Genomic DNA, 20,995 nt, shown 5'->3' with positions numbered 1-20,995 from the left:
TGCAACATAAACGGTTAAAGTCTCTTAATTTTCTCAACACAAATTTGTCCTGTGTACACATGAAAAGGAAAAAAACCCAAACCCATAAAGACATTAAAGAAAAAGGAAACAGCTTTCAGACACGAGGCATTAAGCAGTGCAGCAGCAGCCTCCTTATGACAGGATTTATTGTGTCCATTTTCTACCGTCACATCTTCCTCCCTCTATGACGATTAATTGTAGCCTGTTTCAAATGCAAAGACAGGTACAGATCCCCCAGCTCCACTCCTCTGCTTTGGGGCTTCTCCCATTCTATCCTGCCCACTCGGGACTCAACATACAGCACTGCTAATCCATTTCAAGAAGTTTGGAAAGAAAGTTTGCTATCTGCACCTAGAACACTCATTGCTTTCACTACTTCTAGCTTCTTCTCCAAATCAAGTTTAGATCCCACATTTCTCTTACACCACACTCACAACCACCAGCCCTTTACTTTCAACAAGGCTTTAAAAACCCATACCATCAGATACTCCACACAAAACTCAAAGGAAGAAGGCTTGGAGTTGAGGAAGCAGCTGACAGGAACTCAAAGAGAGGGGATATTAAGAGAGTAGTAAATTATGGGGAATCAAACATGAAGTTTCTCATTTGTTACCTGTACTTGTACTTACAAACTGCCCAGTTGAAAGACTGTAGGTTAAGGTTTTCTGCCACCCTAGCCAAAATTGATGCACCACGCATCAAAACACAGCAAGTATTTCTGTACCACTAGCTCTGCATCTGTCTATTCATTCATTTCGTACGTCCTTAAACTCCCAAACTGTATTTTTCCCCACCTTCCTAGAGCCCTTCTACTCTTAACAGTGATTTGGCTGTAAACATCATCTTGTTTCTCAGTACTCCTATCTCCCTTTTTGTCTTGGCAAGCGGATGATCAATACCTTTCAAAAGCTGCAGTGCTTCCCAAGTCTCTTCCTATGAGAACAAGTCATCTCCACCCAGACGGATTCTAGGAGAAAAGTGAGGTACGTTTTCCTGCAAGATGTAGTATCCTTGATCAGAAAAGGCATTTGATTAGGATACAAAGCACCATCCCCATTTTACCCTCCCACCCAAATTTGCTAAAAGGCGGCAGCTGTCTCAGCACAAATGCATCCCAGCAGGGTCCTAACTTTCAATCCCACCCCCAAAACCATAAGAGCATGGCACCAGCCGGACCCTCTCTTCCCAGCTCCCAAGCATGTGTACACAAGTTTCATTTGCTTTCTTTATGTCCTATGTCCTCTAAGCTCTCCTCTTCTCCTTGATGGATCCCACAGACAGCTCGCCTTGCTCCAGCACCTCCTAAAAACTGATTCCACAGTGGACAGTATTTCTTCCCCTAAAACATACTGTTAAGAGGAAATGGCTGCTGCTGTGGGAAACTGGCTTTGGGACCAGCTGAATCCTAGCAGCAAGCAACAGAGGACCTGGCTAAGACAGGGAGGAGAGAGCCAGCACCAAGTAAGGCTCCCTCTGCCCAGTTCAGCTGCCATTGCTACCTCCGCCGGCAGAAGGCTGCAGTGGGGCCTCTGCTCTAAGAATAGGCTCGTGCACCCAAAATAACCTTCATACTAAGAAAGGAGAAGCAATACATTTTAATTTCTTCATATTTGTCTTGCCAATATTTGACCTCTTCAGCGGAATGTATTGTCATACTGCTCTCCCCTGGAAAGTCTCCTATAACAGCAGAGATTCTGCTATAACAATACATTCTAAGGAAAGCACCTACATTTCCACACAGCTGCAATCAAATCAAGAGAGTAATGGTGCTGCAGAGCTAGCAAGGGAATCACATTGTACTAGTGGCTCCAGGAAAGATGAGAACTGCCCGCTGACGATAACTGCCCTAAGCAGGTTTGATAACTTTCTGCCGCCTTCCCCCAATTTTCCCAATCAGCTAATGATTCACTAAACAAATTAACAAACCCATTCTGTTAAACCAAAGCAGTGGAAGGATCTCTCCCTTCCATGCTGCAACTTCTCCTACAAATAATGATTTTAGAGCAGTTGTTATTGAACACAACTACTCTAAAATCTCTGAAAGTCTTCATAGCCTCCAGCACAGGATGAATACAAAGACATCCTGTCACAGTTGCTTCTTCCAGCACTGCAGATGATGGCTTGAAAAGGAGTTTGCCTTTATGGTGTCCATAGTCTAACTAGTATGTAGCTAAGCGAAGGTTTTCACTCGCATTTTACACACACAAAAATCAACAAAATAACCCCCAAAAGGACAAAAAGTTATTTCAAAATATTACTCTCTAGCACATGAAGCACCAGTTGATGGTTTGAAGTGCTCTGTAGAAGTGGTATCAAAACTCTAGTCTGCATGGACATGATTTAATGGGATTTTTACTTTGATGTTAAAAACAACCATGACCAATGGCAAACTCCTGAAGAAAAACTGATTTAAGTATCCCAGAGCTCTCACAATTATGGCAATAATAAAATCACATTCCAAGGAAGGCTAGGCCAAACTGCTTGTTACAGAAGCAAGACATAGGAGTAGAAACTTCTGATGTACCTTCACAAGCACAGATTTTAAAAAAAAAAAGTTTTAAGGCACTATGTATGATTGCCATATACTAAATGTACTAGTTAGGCAACAAGGCCTAAAAGGGTATGGCAAGAAAGAAGAGCCCGTGCAAAGAGAAACAACTTTCTCATGTCTGGAGCTCAGACAACCAACCACTGTTACAGATGTGGAACAGCACGATGGCCATTTTCAACAGCATGGAAGGAAGTTCTGGGAGATGCAAGCCCCAGAGCCTGCATCAGTAGGAAGTGTGAATTAAACATCCGACAAAACCCCTCCAAAACAAACTCCTTGAAGATCTACTTTTCCAAAGCCTGCATTTTATTTTACAAAAGGACTTATAAACCAACAAAAAACAGGAAAAAGCAAATCTGTGCATAAAGCATCTATTTTATCTGTCATATTTTCATCTTTATCATTGCATAGACCCATATAACCTACAGTTTCCTGAGCCACCTCAGATACCACACTATTAAGAACTTTACCCCGTGCTTCTTGGCACTTTTGTACAGAGTTTACGATCTTTGTCCCTAGATTAGAATTAAATCCCCACAGATCACACCCTCCTTTGCCACCCATAAATGCCCCCAGCTGCAGCAGGCTGCCTCTAGCAGCATGCCTTCCGCCTGTCTCGCTCCCAACACTTCCTCCCCTGCGAGCAGGGCGATGATGCTGCCTTTCCCTACGAACCGGTTGGCAAGGCAAGGCTTGTCCAGACACGTAGCCCTTACGCTCACAGGAGCTGCACCAGGAAGAGAAGGAGCAGATATTCCAGCTCTGCCTGTCAAGTCTGCATTTCAAAGGCTGTGCCTGGGTGTGGGAAAGAATAAAGAGGGTCTGTCAGTCCACACGCAAAACTCCACGCTCTTTTGCCCCAACTGCCAGGCTGTCGCTCAGAACCTGAATACATGTCCCCACCTGCCCCCTCCCACTAAGTTAATATCAGTCTTACTCAGTGACACCAGCTCCATTTCTCTTCCATCCTATCTGTCAAACTATATACGTGCCTTTTAAAACACACATTTTTAAAAATGAAATGCCCAGTGGTCTGAAAGAGGGAGGGTATCCAAAGCAGGCAAGACTACTGCCTTGAGGAAAGAGGACTGAGGAGCAGCTAGTGCCTATTCTAGATTACTGTACTCAAAAATGGATGATTGGTATTAATTTGTGGGGTCTCCTCTATTGATAGAGGCTTCTTAAGGCTACAGTCTTTTTTCACACGGATGGAAGGTTTCCTTAGTCCCAAAATAAGACTACTGTTGTTCTCAACAGGAATGTTACATCTTTCCAAATCTCCTTCACCAGCTGCAACGGGCACATCTCTGATTCACAGCCGTGACTCAGACTTTAAGCAGTGCACACTTTCTGGGTGTAGATCTATTCCCTTCAATTTGTGGCTACAGTAAGGCTTAGATACAACATTACCAGTACACTAAAACATGTGGCAGCAGACACCCACTTGGGGAAAGGGAGAGAGAATTTCACCTGGAATCACTAAGGCCAGGCTACAGGTGAGATTCACATGATTCATTTTCATGGCTTCAGATGGCAGTTAGGCAGAACATATGTGCAAATCCAAAAAGGTAGTTCTGAAAGCCTAATTTCCAAGTCTTTCTGAGTCCCCAGATGGTGAGATGGTCTCTAAACTTTCACATACTCATTCATCACTGGTAATTAGATTACTAGCTATCACTTAAGTCTTGTATGGACATCAACAAACACAGAGAATGAAGTTTGCACACAGAATTCTGGCCCCTGCTGCTTTCCTTCTGCACTGAGAAGCAGATGGCTCATCTTTAGCTTACCAACCCACTGACTGGAACCCATACGCACACCCCACAGCCCCAGCTCCCACAGGAATACCTTCATGACTAAGCTACAGATCCCTTGTCCCAATTATTGGGTTTTCGTCCCTTGAATACTGCTATGAAAAATACACAAAAAGCCTTGGGAAGCAGGTAAGAGTTCACCTCTTTTGACTGCTTTACCTTCAAGCCAATTTAAGTTTGTACACATGCAAGAGAGGTAATAGGCCTTTCTTGCCTTACTGGTTAAGACTGAGGCACTCTCCTGGTAAAGGAAAGAATGAAAGACAGACTCATCAAAAAGGTCGGGGCTGTTTCTTGAATGCCCACTGGCATCAAGTGCTTATGCCCTCTCTTTAAAACAGAAGAAAACCCTGAAGAGAATGAGTGATGTGCTAGATCCTGTGCACAGCGACACACTAGATCAACTTCCGAAGCACAAGAGTCAGCACACTGTTCATACCCTTCCACTGACAGATTCCTCTTGATTAATTCCAGGCAGCAGCACCTCACACCATGTATCTCACCACTCTGAAGGAGTCAAATGCCTGGCATCGCTTAAAACAAATCCCATAAAACATTCTGAACTGGCTTCAAATATTCAGATGAATACATAATATCATGAGTTTCAGATATATTTTTTTATTCTCTCAAACTCAAGTTTTGATGACCATGAATTCTATTAAGCTGGTGGGTGGAAAGAAGGAAGGAAAATGGACCCATGAGTAGAATTTTTAAGGAAATAGCCCAAGTACATCTTATGAAATGGAACTGAAACTGTTCAACATGATATTAAAAACTATCTGAGAAGTGTTACACTTCTTATTATATATTCCTAGTAAGTTATAGATGACATAACCAACACTAAAAGACAGGCAACAGTGACCTGCCACATGTCAAAACTGTCCTCAAACCATTCCTCTTTAATAACTGCTGGCAACTACACTGCTACTGTTGACAGCTGCTGGAAAAAGGTAGTTTGATACACATCAGAACCACCAGCTTCCACCAAAAGGTGATAATTAGTGTTTACCATTCAATGATTATGCTAAGAACAAGGCCTCTTTCAGATGAAAACACACCTAACAATCTCCTTATGTATCCACTGCTCCTGTAAACACTAATATGTCAAACATTTGGTTGGGTGTCAAAGAACTGATGCGTTGGCTATACAGACATTGGCAAGTGTTTCATCCATCCTACTTTTACTTTCTGTAGTCCCAAAATACATGATTTTCTGTTCCTGGTATACCACACTATATCAGAGAAGATTAGCAGAGCAATATTTACAGAAACAGCAGTGTATGATTTTGTTTGCCTCAGTGGAAGAGGGGAAGGAAGGATACACAAAGTTAGTACAGCCCTCCTCAGTATAAAATACCAGAGGAGACTTCTGGCTTGTCCAGAAGCTCTAGAAAGGGTTCATATACAGCAAGGTCACCAGTTGGCACCAGATTTAACTTAATATCGTTAATAGACTAGTAATGCACGCACCCATTACTTTCCCCAGCTGAGCAGGAGGAACTTACTACAGTGTTAATGCAAGCTGTTTATTACTCCAGTCAAAGCAACCAGGCAAGTGAGCATTTCGGTTTTAAGTCACCATTGATAGCTTTCAGTCACAAGGGTCATACAGAGGGTGTGGACATGAATGGTGGAAGTAATTCCCTAAGCTAATAGAACTGTTTCAGAAGTAACTGGCAATATCTTTTGACTCACTTCATCCTACTGCTCAGGCTTGGAAGAGTCCTTTACTTCTCAGATGCATATGCAAGACTGGACTTACTGGGGAGACTGAGGAAGCTTTCAAGTCTTGTGCTGTGTGCCCCTGGGACAGCTGATGGGAGCAGCACCAACACACAGCTATGTCACGCATTGCTTCTTTGAATATTCTAGCACACTTCTTCCTCAAACGTGTGACAAGTAATCATCAATACTGAACTAAATAGTAATCTTGTTAATTAACATGTGCATGTTTAAACTATTCAAAGATAAAGAACACAAAAATACAACTGCAGTACTTCTCAAAGGGAGGCGAACTGGCCAGCCTCTTCATCTACCTCTTTACTTTTGCTGGCTGTTATTTTCTTCCCTTATTGATGCAATTGCAAATTCAACAGAATGGAGACAGTAGGAAATGCACATCCAAGCTACACGTGTCTGGTTACTTTTACCAGACACATTTGTTCACCCTCCCTCTTTAAAACCACACACACACTTCCATTTAGTAAAGCCTTGCATTGTTTTAAAATTATTATACCCAAGCAATTTTTTGATCCTTCCTCTTCTTTTGCCTGACAACTTGCAAAAACTTGGTTTTGTTATCACCTAGGAAGTGCAGTACAACTTACCATAAGCAAGTAAGGATAACTTCAGATTTGTAGTAAGAGAAAAATACTCAATGCGAGAACAATTCCTTCTGGAGAATATGTTTTCATAGATTGTAATACCTTAATTAACTCTAGGTACTTACCATCTTTGTAAAGAATGGACAGTCCTAACATATTTGCCCTAGGGTACAAAGAATTTATTCTGTTCAAGAATCAATACTATGTTGTAAGACTTGCTTTTAAAATAACTTTTTCAAGGATAAGAAATGGCTTTCTAAGCACAGCTGAAATACCAGCTTATATAAAATGTATTTCTCCTTTGACCAGTTTCTGTACTTGGCTCCTTATTTGGAAAAGTGATGTACTCATTAAAAGGTTTCTTAAAAAGTAATGATACTCTCTGCTTTGAAAACTGTTTCTCATGTTATGGTGATTTAAATACCTTTCATAGCTCCAGTATCCCTGTATGTATGAACACACTGAAATACAGGTACACATTTTTCTTTCCTATACTAAGATAATCAATCTGAAGGCAAATTAAAACATCATAGAAATACATTTTCAGAAAGCATAAGAATTATCAATAACACTCAATATTAGAGGTAAAATGCATTTTGATATTAGAAATTTATGAGATATATGAAATCATTATGTTTCCAGACTCAGCTGTATGGCTCCAAATAAACTAGCTGGTCATACATGTTAATAGGCTTACAACAAATTTAAAAAATCTGTACAACTATACCAGTTTCTTCTAGTGAAAACTTAAAAATGCATGGCATTTTTGTATGTCTTCTCTTTTTATGATTTGCCCCTCCTGTTAATACCCATTAGCACTTTGTATTTTGAAGGTACACTTGCCAGAGGTATGGAGTTGCCAGGCTGTAGCACTACACTGTAAGCTGCACCACTGTGCCAGCAATGACTTCAGTGAGAGGGCTGAATCTTTGTGCTGCTTTTTTCCTTAGGGGGAACATGTGAGTTACAGAGCAGAATTCAAAATGTTTCCCAGCTCTAGCCATGTTTACCAAGACACACCAAAAAGACTGAGTTTGTGTGTAATTATGAAAGACATTGTCTGGGGATGCCAACTGCGCTGAAATATATGAATGTTTTAACTCACTAAACATGTCTCAACTCAGCAGCATGCTTATCTGAAAAACAAAATGCTACTTTTGATGGTTTAGGTATGCAAAAATTCAGAGATAAGGTAATGCTAAAACCTTACACGTTTGGGCTAGAGCAGTAAAGTTTTTGTTTTGTCTCTGAAGTGATTCTGAAAATAAATTTGTTAAGGCTTTTTCAAACTCAGTCTTAAAATTTTGCTACTGCAATCTATATTTAAATAAAGCTTTTATTAACCCTTTTATGAAGAAACAAGAGTAAAATCTGTTGACTCATACACAAGTTACAAGATAAAACACATTTGTTTCCAGAAGCTTTGGTGTCACCATTAGTTTGTTTTCTGGAGAAAGGATCCTATGATTCAATGGTCAGGCAATATTTTTTCTATTTTTTCAATTGAGTCATAGAATATTCCCTCTATTCAATTTTTTGTCATAAGAATTATTGAATTACTTTTTATAAAGCACAGAAAAATTTCACACTGGAAGAGATTAAAAGTCACTCCAGTCAAAATCTATGCTAATGTGTCTCCTGTTTCTACCCTTAGTGACACTATAAGCACCTTTGCTGTCTCCCAACACACACATACAACTCTGAACTACCACTTTAGACAATGACTTACTGCACCACATTCAGATCAGTTAAAAAACTCACTTCTTTAAGACATAAATCCATTTAAAATATCTAAAGCTTCGTGTAGTGGGATAAAATACCATAAATACAGAAGAAATGTTTAGTGCCCTTCATTGTTTATTGCCCTTTATTTGCTCTCAGCAAAATCCACATAAGGAAAACATATTACCACTTCTTGATGCACTTCCTAGTTAACTATAGAAAGTTTACTATACCCTCCAGATAAAATCTGAATGCAATGCCACTTAAGAAATAAGAGACAGCAACAATCTGAGAGTCAGAGAGAAAACTTTCATACAGCGAAGAACTAGAAAAAGAAAAAGGAAGGAAAAAGCTTCCCCCAAAGGGTTTTTCCTTTAAAATTAATTATTGATCTGTGGACTTTTAGTAGGTAATGAAATATCACACAATCTAAAAAAATATTGCAAATAATATACATCTACATATATATTTTTATATGCACACACGTAAAATTTGGCAAAAATAGAACATTTAAAGTTAACTTAATATTTATCCTGTCAATGATAATTGCAGGCATAGCCATGAGGAAGTTCTTTTCTGCAGCTGGCATTCAGTGTGTTCACACTCTTCATGCTCTTAAACTCCAAATGCTTCCAGTGGTAGAGTTAGTACCTTTTAAAACTATACTTTGCTTATGTGAGAGTGAAGATTCACCATGCCACCCCTGATGAATAACGCAGGACATGAAATAGCCCATGGATTTCTTGTCCTGACCAAATAGCTAGAAATCTAATTGGGGCAGAGGAAAATATGAGTCAGGAAGGAAAACAAGAAAAAAAAACAGTATGGGCTTATGTGAAAACAAACATAGATACCTACTCGTGTAGTGTTTCTACCCAATACATTAGTGAAACAACATTTTTCAATTACCAGTCTACTATATTCTTTCCCATTAACAGGGTGGTTTCACAAGCCACTGAACTATATCTCTGATGTTCATGATAACCATTCCTAACTCTTTGTGAACTACACTACTCAAATCCCCTCAAACGTCTGTTTATTTTCTCTTGTAACATATTCCTACAGTGTGAGATTAACAGACACAGAGTAGGTCTTCAGGCACTAAGAATGTAAATGAGCCTAATCTCAAGAAAACAAGGTGTGCACATAACCATAAATATTTTTTTATAATCACATCAAACATAACATACCTGCTATTCAGTTTTATATAAATTAGTTCTTACATCAGATCTACTTCTGAGGTTATCCAAAGCCCAAACACATAACATTATTTTTACTCTTTCAGGTCTGAATAATATTTACAGACGTTCAAGACACATTATATAACTTTATTTTTTTATTTGACAAGCAGCAGTATCATGTCTGTCATTTTTTTTACATTTTAATGTAGATACAATTATTAGGTTATCTGTCATATTACAATATTTAGGTTGGTTTTTTTTGTTTTTTGGTCTTTTTTTAATTTTTTGTTGGTTTTTTTTTTTTTTTTAACTTTGTCTTAAGATACATTAAAAAACATCAACTGCAAACGTGAAAGGGGAAGAAAAAAAAAAAGCATGGTACCCAACCAATTTTCCACATTTCAGCAATACTTCACTCGTTCTTTTAGTAAAGTTTTAAGAAATGTCATAATGACATGAGCTTGAAATATCTATAGGCATTTTCATTGACGCTCATGACATGGCACTGGTGATGTTGTAAACAGCAGAAAAACAGGGGCTGCCAAGTGACCAATTATGGAGGCACAGGCCTGCCTCTTCCCACAGGAACACACCAAACAGTGACAGCAATGATCTCCTTACAATCATACCTGCAGGATAGCACAACATCATGCTACATAACTGTATTCGTCTGCAGAGGCCTGGCTTCGCTCTATGTACTGTTTGTCTATCAGAACTTCAATACACTTCTTAATCATGCTGATACTTGGATTAAATCTAGCTCTTGATTGGCTAATAACCTGCAAAAGACAGACATGGGTTTTGTGTTATGTTTATTTACAACAGTTATAAATGCTATACAAATATTCATTAAGTGTTTTAAGACAAACCTAGGACATTTTTCTTTTTAAAGACAGGATTAAATAAACTTGGAATAGTTCATTTATAACAACCAACAAAGCATCTCCATACATTAGTGCCAGGATACTTAAACTGACTGCTCAGGCTCAATGGTTCAGTCGCCTTGATGCTAACCAGATCTTTTCAGTCCTCTTGCTTGCTTAATTTGTCATGGTACAAATGAAGAGAAATATTCAGGTTAAATATTAATCTAATATTAACACATTTCTTCACCATTATCACAGTTTAAGCAAAGTGAAAATTTAGTAAAACCACGTGCCTTTCCATGCTGGCTTTGCTAACTGACTTCTCTTCCTAAACTAGGTCCCTTTTACTTCTGTTTATATAACTTCATTGTTCTGAAATATTTAATTTATGGACTCGCAAATTTTGTTTGAGTTACGTCAGTCTTACTCAGAAATTAAATGCCCGAAGAATGTGTTAATCTTATTTTTGTTAATAGCTTATGCAATTTTGAATGCTTGCTTAAATTTCATTCGAGTGTATTTTTCAAAACTACCTCTAAAGTTGAACTCAATTTTCTTTTCATCCATCACCACTTTGGTTATCATAAAAAGATAGAGAAGACATTTTCATTTAATAAAGATTTGTGAAACCTGTATTTTCTTTATAGCATTAAAAAGACATGTTGCAAATTACCAAAAAATCTGACTATAATGCTGTAAGACCTTATTCGTTCTTGAATAGCACAGTTTAAATACATTAAAAATGCAGCCTACCCTCAGAGATTGTACTGCACTAGACAATCAAATTTGTAAGAAAAAAATAACACTTCTTTTTTGGGAAATTTGCTGAAAAGCCCTAGATGACATTTTCCATCACAAAAGACACAGCCCAACTAGTAATCATCTTGTAAGGTTACACTACTTTATTGCTGTTGCAGCTGCCAGGATATGAGATGTGAGCTGGTTTTGTCGTGTTTTGTCTAAGTTCCAGCCCATGTAGTGCTGTATACCCAGTCCTGGAAGGCACTCCAACTGCTCAGCTGCCTGGAAGGTGTAAGTGGAGTCCCCCTACCGCTGACCTCCTTTCCTATACAATTTGAGACAATCAGGATTAACCTCTCTTTCTTCAGTCACTGCATAGACCTACAATTTGGCAAGTTCCATCTGGCTACAATGAAACTTCGTAATACATACAATACAAAATTATTTATTGTAACAACAAATCTATATATGCATTGTGGAAGAAACTGCCACTGCAGGAAAAACTTCAGATGTCTCTTAGCAGTTCTCAGTTTTGCCCATTCTCTTGTAGAGAAGAGGAGGAAATGGTGTGTAGTAACAGAATATGCATACCTATTAACTTGGAAAATTTTTCAAACAAAAGATCTTCCTACTCAAGTGTCACAATACATTTTGCCTGCAGTTGCTCATTTGTTCTGTAAAGAAAGTGATTTTTATTTCAGCTGGATTTCCTGTTTTCTTTACAACTTTTCATGGCTGGCTCTGTCCCAGCTCTAGAGCTTGCTGGAGCCCTTTGTGAGCCAACAGAACTCACCAGGTAGAACTCACCCAGAAAAGCAAACAAAAAGCTCAAAAGAGTGAGTTTTGTTGGGCTAGCAGCCAAGGGTCTGGTATGTTCCACAGCAGTACAAATGAGAAGAAACTTGGTGCTAACAAGCTAATATATCTGCTCAGATTTCACCTAACTTCACAGCCCTACACTCAAACTGATGGTTATCATCATACTTCATGTATTTACTTAGACAGAGAGAAGAAAAAATAGAATTTTGTATTGCTAAGGTTTTTTTGGTTTTGGTTTTATCAAAGATAATACAATCAAGAAGGATGGATAAGAATACTTGATAGAATAAAAAATTTTCTGGTAATGACTGCATTGACCTTTCCCTTCCACTACTCCCACTGACTTTTACTCATTTTAAGGGAAAAGCTACCTCATTCTGCAAGCAACTGCAGCGTGGAGCTGAAAGTAAAACTATCAGGGCATATCTAACACAATTAACAATTCAGCAAAGACTACACTCTGACATATACAGGTCTACCAAGAGTCTTGAGTATTTTCTTGGACACCTCACCGTAAATGAAATGTGTGGTGCTGCAGTCTGTTAGAATCAGACCTAACTATGTTAAGACTAGGAGTCTTTCAATCATATCTCTAATAACAGCATAATCCTACCCTTATGTCTCAGAAAAAAATATTAATGAAGTGAGAAAATATTAACCATTCATAGTAAACAGACTTCCTTTCAAAAGATTCATTCTTAATCCTCAAGAAGTCAGACTAGAAATTTTAAGTGAATACATTATATATAAGTATATAAACATCATGATAAAAGTAACATTAGTAAATATCATAAACTCATGTTTTAAGAAATAAAAAGGCTTTTGACAGTAAATCAAATCTTACTACAAGGTTAACAGAGAAAAAAAGAAGTCAGACAGACAAGAAGTTAGTTATGCATACTCTAAAAGTTTAATAGAAGTGATGGTTATTAATTTTATAATAAATGTCAGTCTAGTGAGAAAGCTGAGCGTGTTCAACTTAGAACCACCTGGCAGTTTGGCCTTATTCATACAACATGAAGCAAAACAAGTTACTGAGCTCAATGCAGACATAACTAGGTAAAATTTCCACTTAACACGAGATTTTCATCTTCATGTTTATTAACTATACAAAAACATGTCTCCTCACAATTTGCTCTAAGACCTGGCAATAATTTCTCAAGTGCCTAAGGGTACATCTATAGCACAGACTGTAGAGAAGACACCCAACATTTTAAAGAATAAAGCTCAGGTCCCAGTAACAGCTCAACTGAGGCAGCATGGAGATTGGCACAAATTAATTCAGAGTGCAAAAGAAGGAAAAATTAACCCTAGTGGAGTTTTGTACTGCTTCACCTTATTGTTTGAGGTTTCACAGCTGCTCATCTAAGGCTACATCAGGTCCCCACACTATACTGCAGCAAAGGTATCAATTATTGAGAAGCCTAGCCTTTTAAGCGCTCTAATCCATCTGGGATTTAAATAGTATTCAAAATTGAGAACTAAAGACTAGATGATAAAGGATATGATTTTCAAAAGTGTCATAAACTTAGTTAAAAGCTGAGGTGAAAAAACAATACAGGGTGGATGTGGCTGGTGATAGATGAATGGAGCACCATCTTTGCTCTCTATTTAGTTTGTAACTGAGTAACAATCAAAATAGCCACCTTTCTTGCAAAGCATGAAAAAGCTTGTGATGTTAATAGACCATACTCTTCTGCAAGAGTACTGCAAGAGCAAAACGCAGCAGAGGCACGTTGTACAGTGCTCCCTGAGTTAAATACAGGAAGAAGCCATCAGAAAGGATTTTTTGTTTCCAAAAGATGAACATTTGTAATCTATTCCACTTTATAAACTGGTCTCAAGCAAAGTACACTTCGAAAACTTTTTCTAGGAAATTGAGTAGGGAGAAAGAAGTATTTTTAAAGATGAAACAGGGTTTGCCTACCATTTTCTAGTTTTAGCTGTAAATTCTTACAGGATTTCATCATAACTGCATGGATGATTTAAGCAACCAAATAACCGAAGCTTTAGAGAATAATCAGGACCTACACTGCTGCATCTTTTAGATATTCAAAATCAGATTTCTTAAATTAAGCTTGTTTTCAGAGAGTAGTTGTGTACAAGCACTATTTCAACATCCAAAACCTTTAAGATGTCTCACATCGCCAGTTCTAGGCTTACAAGCCCTCTGTAGCTGCTTATTAATTTTAGGAAATAAAAATTAAGTGGTGGATGTGGTAAACTTTCCTCCATCACCACAAGACAGAAAGCACACAGCATATCTCAAATGACTGAATGCTTCTCCACCTCCATGCTCAAAATGGTTGAATAAAGCAGGAATCTTTATTTCCTCTCCCACCAGTCCACTCTGAGGCTATCCAGCAAGACTTAGGAGACACAAGAATGAATTAGACTGAAGAATACTTTGGAAGGCTGAAAAAATTTGAACTGGGAACTGGTTGGTAGGAGGAAAGGCTAGGCTGGAATAAGAAATACAATTAGGCAGGCAACTAGCACAAATGGGAAAGTGGGAGAAAACCAAAAGAAACAGCACTTCCTTCCCAGCCAGTCTGTGATAGTTCACAGATCATTAATGTAGAACCTAAAAAATCTAGACAACTGTACCGTTTCATGGGAAAGGGAGATTAAGAAATACATGTCTACATACTCAGACAACTTTAATAATTTAAGTCATGAATTAGAATAAAATCACCATTAGAGCTCAAAATTGGTTAGGTGCTTCTGTGGAAATTCCATACCTAGAATATCCTTACTCAGGTTTTCAACTGAACCTATAGGTCTGGCAATGATTCTTACAGGATACAACATCTGTCAGCATAGAACCAACCAACAGGAAAAAGCAAGCACAGAGGCACTTAATGCTTTAGTGCTAAGACACATTTACAAGATTGAGGGATCACAGGTAGTGCTCCAGTACTGCAGTTCAAAGTAGACTCCAGTGAAATTCTCACTAATTTCACTGAGGTATTAGTTCTGACATGGGAGAGTTTTGTGGTCAGATGTTTTACCCAACTATGCTGAAGATTTTCATCAAATCATGCTTAAGAAGAGGATTTTATCTTACCTCCTGAATAAGAGCATTATGTCGCAACACTTTACGTGCTTTCATGATACGGACTATAGCAGCTTGAAGATACATTTTTCTGTCTTCATCTACAGCACTTCTGGTCTGCTCCATCTCCTGCAATACAGGAAGAACAGTAATGCTTAAAATATATTAAGATCGATAAAGACTTCATAAAAGTATCTTGAATCTATATTTTTACTTTATTAGAAGTGGTCAATTAATACAAAAATCTAGGTGAAGTTCAACTCCAGGCAAAGTACTTCCATAAATGAAGAATACCAGGTTTCATGAAAGTCAGCAGGAAGGTAGGGAAGAGACGTCCAAACCAGCATTTTTGCTAGGGAGAAAGGCAGGCAGAATTTACTATAATGTATTGAGTTTGGCAGCACATACGTCTCTTGTACAAAATCCTGTGTTTTAGGAGATACAGAGGAAACACAGATTATCAACACTGGAGTTAATTTTAGTTGCCAAAGGACACAAAATCATAGGAAAGTAGAGTTGATTGGTTCTGCTGTTCCTGGAATAAGTTGCTTTTACAAACACCACCAACAAAAAAGTCTCATTAGATAAGACAAGTTAAATGTCAATCACACTTGGTACAAGAGGAATAGCTCTTGTTTATCTTTTTCTTCTACTTTCTTATTCCCTATTCCATCTTCTTCTGCCTATATTTTAAGTACAAAAAAATTTGCAGTGCTTAAGCTTTAAACTTAAATAATTTCTTTACGGTGTTGTAATCTTACACAGGGACTCTTACATCTGCTTACATCAAACTAATACAATAAATTTGGTTTTAGAAAAATAAGCTTCCGAAGCTGTTCAAGCTAGAAGCACCGAAGAATACTTGCCTGTGGCGTGTCTTTCTGCATTGACGTAGTAATTTTAAATTTTGTTCGTTTACTGCTGAAGTTCATATTTAATGAAAATGTAGACTCTACCTCTATATCTTCCTGCAATAAAGAAACTTTTTAAAAAATCAGAAATGGAACCAGAAAATAATAACAATTTACTTCGAAAAAAATCACAGTTAGGGGCTTGCATACATATAAAAAAGTTAAGATTTGTAGCCGGAAATTCTAAAATGCCACTTGAACGAGGTCAACCTTTTAAGCTACAGTTTAACTAACCTAGAAATCAAGTCTATTTTAGAAAACACTATAAAGAATTCTGAAATACATGAATTTTGTAACAAGTCAATATGATTAAAGTAATTTCTGTTTTAATACTTCAACAGCTCATCTTAGTTGCAAGCACTCTCCATTTAAACTCATTTTATCCCTACGAAGAAAGTAGGATTTGCATTTATATATGTCAGAACCTCAAAGAGAGCGAGCTGCTGCTTTCACAACTATTACTAATGTTGCCTTCCAGAACTTAAAGAAAACCATCTAAGCATTTTTTCTTATGTTACAGCAGAAACTGTTGACAAGCTGCAACTTCTACAGTTCCATATCTATCTGTACATTTCTAATTTTTTCCTGTCAGAATCTCAATTCTTTTCCACATGTAAAAGTCCATTTCTTTCAATAAATGGTAACTAGTCCCTGCAGTCCAAACATCTTTATATTCAACTAAAAGGATGACCTGACCAATCTTTGCAGTTTCCAGGCAAGACTCTGTACAAATATTACCAATTTCCAGCAGAATGAAGTTACTGGACTTCTTAGACTTTGAAATCTTGCCAAATTATGGTTGCCTCAAGCGCAAATACTTTAGTAAACACAGTCAATATTTATTTAAATATATACTCAAACCAGTATTAATTCTATTTTTTTTTCTGCAACAACTATACTTTATTATAACATTTTATAATATCCAGGCATAGTATAGAAAATTTAACATGAAAGGGCAAAGACTGACAGCTTTAAAAAATATAAGCTAACATTAAATTTTAGCATTATTCTGCTTACATGGTTGAGTATAAACCAAAATAAATTGTGTTGTGCATGAACTCAAAAGGCATTATTCCAATAAACCAATAAAGATTTTGCCAAAAGATTTTATTTTCCCTCTTTCAAAAAAACCCAAACAAACAAAAGTAAACTACAACATTTAATACGATGTACTTTTCTGTGTAGCTCAGATACAGGTTAAGAGAAGTTACTGTATTTAATTTCATTGCTTAAGTCACAAAAGTTCACTGGCTTATTCAGTAAGTAAGCTGATAGACTGTCTACAGATCTGCTTTCACACTGCTGGATGGAGTGCAAAGAAAACAGAATTAGCAGAGATGTTTCAATACATAGCCTGGAAGTTAAAGAACCAGAAATGCAGTGGTAAACATTAAAAGGTAAAAGGGTTGGAAAGCTATCATTCACTCTTCAATGACATATGCTTAAAGAAACTGGGAAACCTTATACAGCAGACATAAATAAATCTAAATCCTTTAAATAATGGGCAACTTTCTATGATTATGAAAAACTTCACTGCTTTCTGTAATAGCTCCCAGGGTTATATTTCACCCGTGGCTTAACAGACATCTTCCCAGCCACTGTTCCAACCTGAGCTCATTTCTACATATGGGAAGCAAGTCCTATGCTTCAGTCAAGCATCAGACTCTCCTTGTGATCTCACTTACCATTTTCTAATATTTTCCTGGTTAAAAAAAAAAAAAAGCAGCTATCAGAGCAGCTTTGGATTTCATCTCATAAATGAAGCGAACAGCCTATCTCAAGTTTCTTCTACCTGATACTGTCTGAATAACAGGCTTTTTGGGCTAGCTGGAAGCACATGCTAAAGTTTGTATGGTACACACAGGCACTTCTGTAGTGTTTCTTACACAGCAGATATCTGTGCCCTTCGCTGTACAGGGAAAAATGGTAACTGGTTTCATATAGGTTGTACAGAAGCATGAGGCAGAGTCAGGAACAGAACCTGTATCAACCATTGCCTTAACCACAAACAAAGCTCAGGTATCACTGGAATTCCATGAAACTCATGGAAGGATAGTTTGGCAAATCGCAGCAAAAATCCTCTCACACAAGCCCTCCTTGCTCTCTTTCCTCCTCCTCCCTCCTCCTGCAATCCGTTAGCAAGGAAGAACATGGTTGCTGTTGCTTTCAGTCTCTTAATTCCACAGTTGTTTTTTTTAGGATCTCTGTAAACTCTTTGGTTTACTACTCAGGCTCCTTCCCATGATTCTGTACAACTTTTAAAGTGGTGTATTTAAAGAACATTCCCCTCCAAAGGCAGTGAATCTAAAGCCATGTCGATGAAATGCAACAGAAACCATAAACAGTCCTAGCATTATTACCTTCTCAACATACCATGCTGTAACAGGCATAGAGAGCCTATATGACACAGATAGTCTACTTCCTCCCATCTCTTCCCTCATAAATACAGGTTTATAACTGTTCACAAGGGTCAATAATACAGTTTAGAAAAAAAAAAGTGGATTCTATTATATTAAAAAAGCCCTACTGTAGTATATTAAAAAGAGCCCTCAACAAATATTAGAATCACAAGACTGACAACATGAAACAGTTTAATATCATTACTGCATACCTTGTCTGAATCATGGTTGATCATTTTGACATCAAGTAAGGATTTGATGGTTTTTGTCAGTTCCTTCTCATTCATTTGTGTACTATCCTGAAGCTCCTTGTAACTGACAGTTTCACTGTTGTTGAAGGCAAGCAAGACTGCCATTTGGTATGTTGTGACCATGGCTACATAAGGTTTGCACAAATAATTCATTTTTACTTCACCTGTAATGATAGAAGCAGTATTTTATAAACTGATGGAATGTGCTGAAAAGTCATCTGAAGCCTAACTACTAGAGCTCCTCGTACATTTCCAGACATTCAACTCACACCTAAGTATGCATTTAACACTTGGAATAGGAAGATGAAAACTGGTGGTGTGAATTTACACATATAGAATGAGGTGTGCAACAAAACTCCCTCTGATTAACTATGAATACTACAACAATACTGTTTTCAATAAAAAAGGAAACCTAGAGTGTCGAATTTAAATAAAAAAAGGAAATTCCAAATAGCCTCAATGCATTGCAATGCATAAAATTCAAATAGTAATAGGTTACACAGAATCACAGAATAGTGATTACAGGAAAGTGTTTCCAAGGAAGGACTTAAAAACAAAATAAAAGACTTGTCCACTAAAAATTTTTCACAATATTTTTATATTCTTTAAATTCCCCTGAAATTTAAAAAAAAAAAAAAAAGCACTGAAGAAATCTGCCCGAAAGCAAATTTAGATTTTCTGTGTGAAGGTGAGAATGAGTTAATGGCAACCTTCTACTACCAGAACTAAATTTTCATCATATTATACCGTATGCTAGTCTGGTTTTCACCTCCATGTAATATGTTGTGGTGCTCAGTCATTAAAGCCTGATACTGAAAGCACTTGAAATAAAATACGATTGACTGCTACGTACTAAACTAAGTTACAATTTTATCTCTTCTAAGATGTTTTTTAACGTATATTTCTATATAGTAAATACAAACATAAGTAAATATATATATGTATTTACAGAGATACTTACATATCCGAGTAAAATAATTTTAGGAATGCATATTATACTATTTCATATTCAGCTAGGGGGTATCTGATACTGCAGAAACAATTCCAGGCAATTGTTAGTAACTTCAGCAGTTCTGCAGTGCTGTTTTGTAGTTAAGAATGTACAACTCTAGTTTTACTTGGATTTAAATAAATCACAGATAACACATGCAAATTTACAAAACATAAATTTTTTAAACACTAAGCAGCAAATATTAAATTAATTTAAAATGCAAAGTAAGTCAGCTGACTTTCAATGCAACATAATGTTCCAACTCCAAAGTCTGTTGCCATTTGAAAAGGACTTTTCACAAGTAATTGTCAGTTGTATAAAGCATAAGTTTAGCAAAGCACTTATTTTTACCTGTACAAAGATAATGTAACCAAGTAAGCTTCCTTCCACTAAAATGCTGACTGTAAAATAATTCAAACTGCAAAACAAAATGAACTTCAATTAGTCACACATATAACTACTCACAATAGTTTATTATCACACTACCACCCCAGTGAAGAAATACTGGTTTTAGATTCACCATACTGGAGACAAACATTGCAGACCAATTCATGACTGCATTTTCCTATAGAAGATGGGTGATGACTGAACATCAGTCATTTACTGAACTACTTGAACATATTAACATATCACTTGATGACTAAGCCAAAAAGACCGTTGACACATTCATACTCTCAAAGCATAAAATACTGTAGTTAAAGAGTGTTCCGAACAAGTATCAACTCTACTGAATTTAAAAGAATTTCTAGGAGGTTTTAGCTATCAATCTTGTTAGGTTTTACTATTTTGTTCCTTCCAATTCCATATAAAAACATGTGTATTTTTATTTTTTCACCTTGATGAAACCATTCTATATTCTATGGCTTTGATGTCCTATTTAAAATCAATTCAGAAAATCCATTTTACTGATTGTTTTTTAACAACATCCTTCAAAAAACATAAACTTTTACTTAACAGGTATTTCACACATTGATTTTCATGACAAATCTCATCTTACATTCCTGAACATATTTCTAGGAGCAATCCCAAAACAGCATGCTTGAAAATGGGCACAGTTTTTACCACCTTCCAGTATGGGTTTCATGCTAGACACAACTACACAGTTTGCAAACATCTCAGAATCAAGGAGTGAGTACAGATCCTCGAATTTCTGTTGAAACCTTCCAAAACCTATTTTCACAAAGAATTATGATTTAGTTTGATTTTTACATTAATTTCTTGTCATTATGAGAAGTGCTACATCAATCATTCTGGAAAAGTATTTTTTCCTGATATTTAAATTATACAAAGACACAAATATATAGCAGAACAGGAATACAAAAAAACCCCCAAAACCTCTAAACAAGAAA

The 20,995-nt window shown here is 37.0% G+C and overlaps 1 protein-coding gene across 8 annotated transcripts in view; it reads right to left on the bottom strand.

The window, feature by feature from the left end:
• Positions 1-9,743: 9,743 nt before the first annotated feature.
• CUL2 (cullin 2) overlaps positions 9,744-20,995 on the bottom strand; it is a 52,767-nt gene continuing 41,515 nt past the window's right edge. For all 8 annotated transcript variants that reach the window (XM_074832382.1, XM_074832373.1, XM_074832427.1 and 5 more), the window contains 5 exons: positions 19,998-20,064; positions 18,617-18,819; positions 15,961-16,062; positions 15,107-15,223; positions 9,744-10,392 (listed from right to left, as the gene is read on the bottom strand). In XM_074832382.1, the coding sequence (XP_074688483.1) occupies positions 10,261-10,392; positions 15,107-15,223; positions 15,961-16,062; positions 18,617-18,819; positions 19,998-20,064 (621 nt within the window). In that variant the 3' untranslated portion in view covers positions 9,744-10,260. The remainder of the gene's footprint in view (positions 10,393-15,106; positions 15,224-15,960; positions 16,063-18,616; positions 18,820-19,997; positions 20,065-20,995) is intronic.

This window comes from Strix aluco, chromosome 1 (genome assembly GCF_031877795.1).
Source record: "Strix aluco isolate bStrAlu1 chromosome 1, bStrAlu1.hap1, whole genome shotgun sequence".
Lineage (NCBI taxonomy): Eukaryota > Metazoa > Chordata > Aves > Strigiformes > Strigidae > Strix > Strix aluco.
Note: the sequence above shows the minus strand (reverse complement) of the source record. Positions and strands in the feature narration are given on the sequence as shown.